Below are 11,388 nucleotides of genomic sequence, written 5' to 3' on the forward strand. Positions count from 1 at the left end.
TTCTAATTTTATTAACTCTTGGTTAAATACTTGACTGAATTGAGAGACATACGCACATACGCGCACACACATACACATACACTTACGCATATACGTATGTATGCAAGAAAATAAAACGCATATACACGTGCATATATACATATATACACATACACTGATATTTCACTATTAGCCCTTTGGCAGCGATACGGAATTTTTTCCTTTCCTCTTTTTTTTTCTATCTATCCACGATTTTTTTTCTACCCTGCTTGTACATCTAGAGCAGCTAGAACCAATCTATTTAAATAACTATTATCGTAGAATAACAAGTGTAATGTGAACCGCGTACATGTGTGAAACTCTCATATTTAACAAAACGAACGACATAGTCGTGGAACAAAGACGGACTCTATTAAAGTTACAAGCTTGTTTGAACGACACAGATGTGCCTTATTTCGATCGATTTTCCCTCGTCGATAAAATGATGAATAAATACCATGTGTCCATGTTTCTCTGTTTTCTCGTCTGTGATACATTGAGTACAAATACTATGTGCACTGTCGCGACTACCACTGTTCGTACATGAATACGAAGATAAAAGCTACTTTAGACTACATGCCTTCCAACGAGAAAATACAGAGAATACATTTACTTTGTGCAAATGACAGTTAAATTATATACTTCTCGTTACTGTTTTTCAATCTTTAATCGTATATTTAATTATAGATCCTATCACTAGGTGAGAATGCTGCTGCAAATCCAACCCATTAAAAGACTACTCTCATTTCATTCTAAGAGTCAATTCAGTGAAAATAAATGTAATCATTCCAAAATAAACTTTAAATATCTCGTATATATCGAGCTTTGCTTTTGTTATGAATGAGATAGTTACAAAATTATTTTTTTTTTATGATATTTTTTCTCACATAATATACTGAAGAAAAATTTAAAAACTTAAGGATGATCATAATAGTCTGTAACAGGTTACGAGCAGCGTTCCAGAATACTTTGTCGGTTGTACTAAGAGATCCATTGGAATGCAAAAGAAACATTTATATATATATAATTTGAATTTCATTGTGTATGCTTCTTTCTTTTTATATATATATACAATAACGCACTCTTTCACCGTTCACTCGCTGTCCAATATTGAAATAGCCTAAACTCTGCTTCTCTACATATGTGTGTATATGTATATCAGTGTGAGCTTTACATAGAATACATCATCTCCCCTCAGTAAACAATTTAGAGTGTAATATATTAATAACATTATTGTTAGCATCGCAGTATAATTAAAAAATCCATCAGTTTGGTCCTAACTCTTTAGGGAATAGATACATATATACGCACTTGTCGATAACAAATGAAAGAATAGAGGAACATTATAGATTGAGATCTATCGTAGTACCTTGTCTCGTGGAATCGTAGAGGGATCCCATGAAATAACTACAGATATACATTTAAAATCTTTAGAACTTTTTAAATCGATCCTCCTGATCACATATACACTTTCGTAGAATTGAGAAAATACTCTCGAGCTTTCTTTCGAAAATACACAATCTAATACATCACATTTTTGGTTGAAATAATAGTTCGAGATACAGATCATTAATATGTAACATTTAGATTTTCAATTGTACATTAATATATTAAACTGTGGAATTTTTTAACTATTAAACTACGATCAAATTTGCGATGTTAAACATTATTTCCCTTGTTTTTTTTTCTTTATGTATTTTGCAGCAAGCATTTTGTCGATCATTAATTGAACTCCAATATCTATTATTATCGAACTACAAACTGCTGTTAAGTAATCATAATGTTTTTATCTATGATGGTTTTCAAGAAACCAGATTCTTTTCAATTATGCATTAAACAAGAGAACCAGAAGATTCTGATTCCTTCCATTTCTTTTTCTTTTGTAATAATAACTACATTATAATCTTTGACTGTAGATACATTTATCTAAAACGCTTGTAAATGTAAAATAAATTAAAATTGTAAGTAATTTGTAATAGACACTGAATCTAGACACGTAAATTCCAGAAATCGTCCGAATCCTGTGAAATCGTCTATGACAGAGCGTAACAGGGTGTACATCTGTAGGTATGCGTCTGTATTTGTGTTGACATGTATAAGGAAATTGATTTAACCGTTCATAATAGAAGCTATCGAAGCCTCAATCATCAGCTCGCATACCCCGTACTTCACCTTGATGTCTTTGCTGCAATTGAACATATATATAAAAAACATTTCAAAAACGGATGAAATTTCTGACTTCTAACAAATATAGAAGACTCGCGTAAAATAAGATAATCGATTTAATTAACCTTCCAGCGGACGTGTCAATATATAGAGAACACAACCGCAGAATAAGACTGAAAGTTCGAAAAGTTAAAGCATATCGACAAATAAACATTATGCGAAAATTTACAATATTTAAACGATCATTTATTTAAAAAAATAATTATCTTTTATCAGAAAATTAGTCTTAAAATGAAAAAGTCTTATTCATATTAAAATAAAAGTCTTATTCATATTATAAATTAGTCGTATTATAATTATTGAAAATAATAATTGTCAAATGTTTTTTTAAAGTAAAATGAAAACATTTGTTGCATTTGAGGATGGTGGTTGTATTTTTTGCACAACTTGCACTTCTCTCGCTTTTCACTTCCATTGAACAATTCCTGTGTATATCCTCTAGGAACAAATTTGTCCTGAATTTTCTGAAAAAATGCTCTGATATCTTAAAAATCGATTCTACGTAAACAACATGCGTTAACGGAACGCGACCTGAACGAATCGACGGCCCGAAAGATACTGAAGGAATATCTTGAGAAATCGAGACTTAAAAAATAGATTTTGTATTCCCTCCATAAGAATGGCACGGAGAACACGTCCGCTGGAAGATTGGAACTGAAGAATTAAAAAAAAAGCGAAATTCTTCTTACCCTGTCTAATTCTTCTTTCGTATTGTCTTCGATTGCTCTAATATCCTCCATGGTTAAACCGTACCAACCATCTATCCAGCAAAACACTTGCCTATGGAAATTGGTAAACAGGCGCCGTTCCGCCTTTTGAATGAATCCTTCGATGCGGGTCTGCAGACCGAACCATTTGAATTCACAAGTGACTAGCTTGTAGCACGTCATCACAGGTTGAACATTATGCTTCCAGTCCTTCCCAAGGAGAGGGCCCCGTCCTGTCTTCTGGGACTTGAATTTAGATGGATCCTCATCCACTTTGTAATCGGCACTTGCAATCGGATCGTTGGCAATATCTATATGCACTACCTCTCTGATCTTAAGCTTATCGGGCGGCAATTCGTGAACCTGTTCGTGAGAAAGAAATACGTAAATAATTAAAAATACTTTCCAAACTCGATAATACTTACATTATGCTGATTGCCGACGTCGCCAATATGAAAGGACTCTATCATAATCACAAAATTATCTTTCATATACCCTGGATTCTATGGAAAAAATCAAAGTAACGTTTATGAATATATTTAAACTTAATATCTTGTATATGTGAATAAATATATGCGCAATACTTACAGTTATGACTGTCTTACAATAGGGATAAGCGTTCCAAGCCTCTTCATGGATTTCTAGCGAGTTCTTTGGCAGTAAAATGCGAATAAAAGCAGGCACTTTACTAGCTAAATGATAAATCTTATATGTATATTGGCCTGATGAGTACTTTCCACCGAGTAACGGATAATCCGTAAACGGCTCATTCTTCAATACTTCAATGCCTTCTCCACCGCCTGTATTATTTTTACTAGCCTCTGCTACAGAATACAGTTGAGCTACTTGATACTGTTAAGGAGAAAAAAATATATATAAATTCTTGATAATGTTCAAGGTACATTAAAATCGTTATATAATTTATATCATGAGATATAAATACTTATATATGTACTTTGACATGTTTTTGTGAGAACCATTCATTCATTTATTAATTCTTTTGGTTTGAGTTTCTTTTCATTCATTAACAGGAAAAAAGAAAAAAGGATTTAAATTCATTGTGTAATGCGAATCTATTTTTAAAATTTATACTTGAAATAAAATGATAATCATACTATTATTAAGCTATATATCTCTCATTTTATTATATACTCTGAAGCAGATAACGAATAGAAAAATAGAAACAATAGTTTAAACAGCAATAGATAATAATAAAATAGATAATAATAAAGTAATAGATAATAATAAAAAACTTGTGTGTTTATGTGATAAAATAGGTTTCTAATTATAAATTCAGTATTGTTTATGCAAGATAACTCTACATAAGTACTCAGGCACGCGTGCCATGTAGAGGATAATTAGATGATTGGTGAATTTTCTTGATTGCACGGCAATGCTAAGATTAATTTCAACCGTCTGTTTTTGCAATCTAACATCCAGGTAAGTCTCAAACTGAGTCATTACGAGGAGCGGGTCTCCTGCGACAAATCAGACACGTACCTCTTCCACTGTGAGGGGCAGAGTGACACGGCTATAACAGACAAATAATGAATTATGTCAGCGTTATATATCGAAAAGCAAGGAGACGAAGAAAATTAATGTAATCGTGTCCTTGAGTCTCAGGATGGAGAGGGGACCCGTTGTCGTAAGATGCATGTATTACCCGGCCGATCTTAATTACAAAAATCAAAGCTGATCAATAAATTTGTGAGAGATTTATGACCGAACGATCCACATTATACGCGGTCGTCGCCAAGAAAGTTTAAGGTCAACTGAGATTCTCTGCAAAGCTGCACTTTTATCGCACTTCCCGCTGCTGATCAGAAATCATCGTATACTTCGGTGAGAGAAAGAGAGAGAGAAAGAGAGAGAGATAGAGAAGTGCAGAAAGTGCAACCTCTAGAATCATGCGGGATGATTCATAAGGGATGAAAGGGCCACCATCCCTCTCGCTCTATCTCTTTTTTTTTCAACTCTCTTCCTCTCTTTCTCCAACCGCATTAAAGATCACCAATCATTGTGACCTATGTCGATCAGTTTTAAATTTCGCTGTGCTGGCCTCCGTTGGCCATGGAGCGAATTTCGGAAATCCGTGCCGCGCGGCGCGCACCTGCAGCCCCCGCTCCATATCCCCGTCATCATCGCCGTTGCCATCCTTTTCCTCCCCCTCTCCATCCCGTGCTACACTTACAATTCCTTGATGAGCATTTTAGTCAGCAGAGCACATGGACCAATAGTGTTCAATCAACAGACTGGCCACCGACAACGATGAGATGGAGCAGCAAGATCCACTGACGACACCGCACCCTCTGCTCCTCGTCGGCTACCGATCTGATTCACGGCTTGTGCTATCGGCTCGCTATCGGCTCGCCGCCGTCGCCACAGTGTCATATACCCGCAACGTCTACCGAGCAACGCCGACAGGACTCACCAACCGACTGACACACTCCGAGCCAGACCGCTCCGGCCGCTCCACGGTCCACACCACCAGCAGTAGCAGCAGCACACCAGCATGCACCAGCAAGCAACCGCACCGCCACGACTGCGCCAATGGAGTCACACACACTTGCGCGCGCTCGCGCCCGCGCACACGTGTACGATTCCGCGCACCCCTCCTCTTCCCTATCCTTGCTTCGCGGGCCACTCCTCGGCCTACCTCGGCCGCCCTCGGTTATCGCCGTCATCGCCGATGACCGTCCAATATCTTCTCCCTCATCCTTCCTCTTCCGTACAAACTTTGCCGCTGACGTCATTGGGCGAGAAGTTAGGCACGCGTGCGTGTACCGATTACCAACATGCGTGTATTATCTTTTGAAGCAAATTTCGAGAAGGAAATCGAGAAAATATGATGCTTGTAATTTATAATTCATCACTATGTTGTCATTGTATAAGTATGCGCATATTTACTTTTCTCTCGTTTCCCTCGTTACCAATGCAAAACAGGTTTTCAAACAATAATTGTAAAAGACTAGAGATTTGTTCTTTTTCTACTAGGACTGCACTTCTTGCGTGGTTTATTTTTTTGTTTTTTGTCTCATGTGAAAAGAAAAAGAAGAAAGATTAAATGTGCAATTCAGTCTTGGGATATGGAAAAAGAAGAATAGACTTTAGGAAATTTAGGTTTCCATGCCTTCTTGGAGGAATTATGTTGGATGCCCTGATCTCATGAAGGGCGGATTTTCAAAAATCTTAAGATTTCCATGTAGAAAAAATATAATGGAAAAATCATAACAGGATGAGATAATCAATCAAAATGTTGGAGATATATAATGTATAAAAAGTTACGAAGTTTCAATAAGCATTTTCATAAACTTTAAATATTAATTAATTTTCTTTATATTAATTAATCTTCTTTATCTACAATTCTTTTCTCTTTGCAATTCTTGCTTAATTGCGGAATTTTTTTCCACTCATTTTAATTATCTTTGTATAATTAATAATAAATATTTTGTTCATTTTCATTTTCAATAATAATATTACACTCGTTCACAAACTTCCTGAAATTAATGGCTGATTTATACATTTAAATCCAATGAGGAACTAAGGGCAAGACCAATTATATTCAAGAATTTTAACAGTTACAAAGCTGTTTTTTCTGCTGAACGCAGCCAATAAAATATTTATTATAAGAGTTGTGCATCTATTCCCTTTTTTTTGGGTCAGAGACCAAATTTTCTCCATAAACTTCAATGTAAAAAGTTTTCACTTTTCACATTTTTTTAATGGAAAAGTAAAAAATCGATATAGAATCGATGTTTGGAACTGGTTTCAAAATTTAAGGAAATCCATTGTTAAAGGGGAAAGGAACGATGAGAGTTGCGGAATCGAAGTATAGCGATGTAGCGCTAGAATCAAACCCGAACTCGTGACACGTTATTGACTCGAGACAACCCAAACAATCTACAGTGTAATTTTATTATGGATGAAAGACGAAGGAAAAAATCTTAAATTCAATCATTTTGATCAAAGAGGTACATTAATATTACTCTTAATGTTTTCTTGTTTAATTACGCTGATACTGTGAACATTCCCGTTTTAAATCAAAAATTACTCAACGATATCCATATATTCAAAATTGATAAAACATTCAAACATGATGGCGTAATCTCTTCTGTTATTCATTTCAACCGATATACTTTAATTTTAATCTGATTTATCTATATTGGTTATTAGGCAATTTCTAAAGCTTCGAAGCGTAGATACATATTTCTATTCTTATTAGTCAATTGCATTACGATGTATTACGATATATATAACTTTAAAGGACTGTAATCAACATAATTAAAATATAAAATGCCGAAAGCAACAAATTAAGTCTAAGAATTACAAAAAGATAAAATAATTAAAATCTGAATTATAAAAAGATAAAATAAATGAAAACTTTGCTAGAGCATTTGATTGTCCTTCTTTTTCTTCTTCATCTTTTAACACATAATCAATTCGAGAGAATGTAAACATCATGTTTTAAATTTTGAATTTCATTCTGACGTAAAATCTTCCGCGTCGTTCTTCTAAAATTAAAAATTATTTAATCAGAAATTCATTAGATAAATTATTTTTTTTTGCTGCAAACAATTGCAACCTTACTATTTAGACCAGGCCTGTCTAATTTGAGCTCTGGAGCCAAAATGCAAAAAAATCGACGCAAAAAAATTCAATGTGGGTAAGATTTCAGAGATTAAAGTGTTAATGCGCATTTAAGGCTACGTTTCTCTCCGAGAAAGATTTTATTCTATATGTTATAGTATACGTTACGTACTACATACTTTAAATAAAATTTTCCTCAGAAAGGAACGTAGCCTTAAATGCGTATTATCACTTTAGTCTCTGAAATTTTGGAACGTAGCCTACTACGCTTATCAATAGTTTACAGTTCCTAAAATCTTACTCGCATTGAATTTTTTTACGTCAATGGCTTTGCGTTTTGACTCCGGAGCTCAAATTGGACAAGCTTGATTTAGACATTTCTTCATTTCTTTTTTTTTTTTCATTTCTTTATGCTCCTTTATAATTGACTTATCTAAATCTTATCAACCTTATGAATAATAAAGTTACTGCTATTATTTTGCAACACATGTCGTTCGATCAATTTCTTCAATAGACGATCACTAGAAATGTTCTTTTAAAAACACAGATATAATAGAAACTACAGAACATGTATGATATTTAAGATAATTTCGATCAAATTCTAATTAATTATTATTATAATCAATTTAATCAATTTAATTTCAGAATTGTTTAAAATACGCTTTCTAACTGTAAGTATAACGATAAAAATTTAATCATTCTGTTTATATTAACAAAATATTAATTAAATTAAATTCACAAGTTAATCGCCAATTAAATTAATCAGAGTTTTGTCGAGAGTTTTGTCTTGAGATGAAGAAAATATAGCAGAAATCAAAATAAGCATATAATATATATTTATTAAGATGAATCTGTTCCAAAGATATATTTTCAATATTAAAATCGGATCATCTTTTGTAAAATATATTAAAAATAGATTTAACATCTTAAGTATCACGAGTCTTAGTTTCCAGCGATGTGTTTATTATTATTACGGATGTATGTTCTTAAATATCATAACAACAATATTCTTTCTTGACTTTGATACAGTAGCAATTCGATTTCGTTAAATCATGGATTTAAAAGATGTCCTTTCGTCAATGTCTGAACTTGCAGCAGGTAAAAAACAAAATCGTTAATCGTAATAATTCGCAAATTGCAAAACATAGTTCGCAAACGTAGTTCGCAGAATGAAAATGCATTTGTTTTTTTCACTGTGTGCGGTTTTCATCTGTGTGAATTTTGCGTGCGGTGATCGTCATTTTGCGTCAGCATTTGCGAATTACGTTTTGCGATTTGCGAATTATGTAGAACAACTTACTTATGTAGAGAGAGAGAACTTACAAGATTAAAAACCTTTATTGCGAATTCTCTCGATCGCGTTTGCTGAAATGATTTTTAAAAGTTCTATTTAGTCCACTCAACTATTTGCCAGAAAAAATTATTTGTTTTAGTATCTGTCCAGCAAGAAGATTTGGATGATAGCATCGATAATGTTATAAGTCAGATGAAGTCATCTCTCCCGGATGTTTCTTTTTCAGACATAAAAACATCGAATGATGCGATTAATTCAAATTCGAACGAGAATTCTAAAAAAAATATTGAAATGAGCGACAATACAAACAAAATATAGAAGATATCAGTAGAAGTAACTACGTAAAGTACATCATAAGTATATTAAAAGGATAAAATTATAAAATAATTTAAAATCTTTGATGCAATTGCGAATGTTAAATTATTAACTTTATTGTGGAGCAACAAGATTCGAGCATAAATTTTTGTATGTAATAAAAATTTGAATATGTAATTTTTTCAGAGTACTATTGTAATTTTGCTATAATAGAGAATGAAAAATCTAAAGATAATTCGCATAAAAGAAAAAATGTTAAAGATGAAACCACCGTAAAACCTTTCGTTCTATTATATGATGAAAACAATAAAATAAAAATTCTAACTCATTTTGATGAACTCTATGACGAAAACTTATTGAACTATCGATGACATATGGGACTTAATTAAGGTAATAATATAAATAATATTTATCGTTTCCGACCTAGGATTAGAATAATCGGCATGGATTAGATTAATGACGTTACATCTTCTATTATTGATTGATGTTACATCCCAAGCAGAACAACAAGTTATGAAAACGTTAAAATGACATTAAAATGAATTGAAAATGATTGAAAAACTTTTAACTATTATTTTGGAATCATTTAGACATCATTTTAGTATCATATTAACTCGTTCTGCTTGTGATGCATTCAATCATTAATCCATTCAAATTAATTAAAATCCGCTATATGTTTAAAAATGCTGTTTGTTATTTTATATATTTGCGAGCCAATGCTCGGAATAATTGTTTAATATTTCCAATTTTATTGATAATTGTTAAATTGTTATTAAAAATCCCAAGCAATCCTATAATTTTCAACATCAACGGATAATATCAAAGCACTTTAAGAGAATTTTGTGTACAATACTTTTCTTTTTGAAAATTTTTTGTATGCGGCTCACTGATTTCAGACAAACAAAAGTTCAGATATAATAAAGCATGAATCATCAGTTATTAATCAATAGCCACGATAAGACTATAGCAAGTTATCTCATAAAACATCGTATGTTAATAAAAATAATGGAACAAGTGCAAAATAAACCAGAACTTATGGTATGATACATTTATCTTTATTGCATAATGCTTTACAATAACAATTATTTTTTGAGCAAGTGTTACGTAATTACTTTAACAAAGTCATTAAAACATATTTTTAAGAAATATAATTCTCAAAATAAGCAATATGTTTAAACGAACAATAAACTGTATAGGCAATTTGAATCAGTTTGCTATGTTAATTCTAAATAAATTAAAATCTACTGATAATTTAATATTAAACAACCTTCTGAAAATTTTACAAGTTGCAGTGCACAATATCAAAATAAAAAATTTTGAATCACGTTGGTTATCCACTTTAAGGAATATGGATCTTTTATACACGATATAAGAGCCATACTCAGGAAGCACTGTCATAGTACTGATTTATTCAATAATAATAAATTTTAAACAATAAGAATCTTATTGGATTGTACATGTGAAAACTCAATAAATAGGAAACAGGAAATAATGGTCATAAGCTGTCAAAGCTGAATCTTGTAATACTTAATAATTCTTTAGCTTCGACGAGTTATGGTTATTATTTCCTACTTTCTATTTATTGAGCAATAAATTTTAATTTTTGTAATATATTATATTATATTCGTAATATATTTTGTAATATATAATAAAAGAATCAAATTTCAGCGAATAATTTATTAAGTTTTTGTTGTAGAGAAATTAACGATAACAGTGATTGAATTAATTAGAGACATGATTAAGATAAAATTACCGAATCAATGCACTCTTCTAGAAGAACTATTTAAAATAGAATTAATTAATTTCTGAATTAATTTCTGCACTGATATCTTCCGCACAAGTACTAGTAGCAAAGAAAAAACTTAATTCTCCAAAAAATTTAGAATTATACCTCTACAATTGGCTAACAATAATAGCGAATGTAAAATCACATTTATGTGCTATATTTAGAAGGAATGAAGAAAAAGAAAAATACTTATTTATGAAAATTTTAGCTGTTGTGTTATATTGCATCCATATCAGGAAGAAGGTTTTTTATTTGTAGGATGTGAAATAAAATAACATCTTCATGTGATTTTCAAATGCCTATGCTTATTGATATATATTATTCATTATCACTTTTATATTCCTCTGTTAATAAATCGCATTATGATGAAAATAACGTTGAATCTTTATGCAGGTATAGAATTCATCAGATAATTGATACAGTAACATATTTCTAATTTTTAATTCTATATATAT

The 11,388-nt window shown here is 32.0% G+C and overlaps 3 protein-coding genes across 8 annotated transcripts in view; 2 read left to right on the forward strand and 1 right to left on the reverse strand.

The window, feature by feature from the left end:
- LOC108687026 (short-chain specific acyl-CoA dehydrogenase, mitochondrial) overlaps positions 1-3,211 on the forward strand; it is a 5,615-nt gene extending 2,404 nt beyond the window's left edge. For 3 of the 6 annotated variants that reach the window (XM_018192607.1, XM_018192606.1, XM_018192610.1), the window contains one exon: positions 706-847. The gene's annotated coding sequence lies outside the window, so the exon portion shown is untranslated. Of the gene's footprint in view, positions 1-705; positions 848-2,025; positions 2,097-3,159 lie in introns of those variants that run through there. The other 3 variants (XR_001931733.1, XM_018192609.1, XM_018192608.1) reach the window with 3 other exon arrangements.
- LOC108687028 (phosphatidylinositol transfer protein alpha isoform) lies at positions 1,929-5,508 on the reverse strand. The gene is made up of 6 exons (XM_018192611.1): positions 5,143-5,508; positions 4,452-4,482; positions 3,540-3,803; positions 3,377-3,454; positions 2,934-3,314; positions 1,929-2,203 (listed from the first exon to the last, which is right to left on the reverse strand). Exons 1-6 carry the CDS (start codon positions 5,157-5,159, stop codon positions 2,159-2,161), a joined length of 816 nt encoding a protein of 271 aa, XP_018048100.1. The 5' UTR covers positions 5,160-5,508; the 3' UTR covers positions 1,929-2,158.
- Positions 5,509-8,590: 3,082 nt separating this feature from the next.
- The window catches only part of LOC108686939 (7-methylguanosine phosphate-specific 5'-nucleotidase), a 6,980-nt gene continuing 4,182 nt past the window's right edge, over positions 8,591-11,388 (forward strand). The window contains 7 exon segments of the mRNA XM_018192467.1: positions 8,591-8,636; positions 8,972-9,133; positions 9,136-9,189; positions 9,334-9,511; positions 9,513-9,537; positions 10,044-10,075; positions 10,077-10,185. Coding sequence (XP_018047956.1) covers positions 8,591-8,636; positions 8,972-9,133; positions 9,136-9,189; positions 9,334-9,511; positions 9,513-9,537; positions 10,044-10,075; positions 10,077-10,185 — 606 coding nt within the window.

Source organism: Atta colombica, unplaced genomic scaffold (assembly GCF_001594045.1).
Source record: "Atta colombica isolate Treedump-2 unplaced genomic scaffold, Acol1.0 scaffold198, whole genome shotgun sequence".
NCBI classification, from domain to species: domain Eukaryota; kingdom Metazoa; phylum Arthropoda; class Insecta; order Hymenoptera; family Formicidae; genus Atta; species Atta colombica.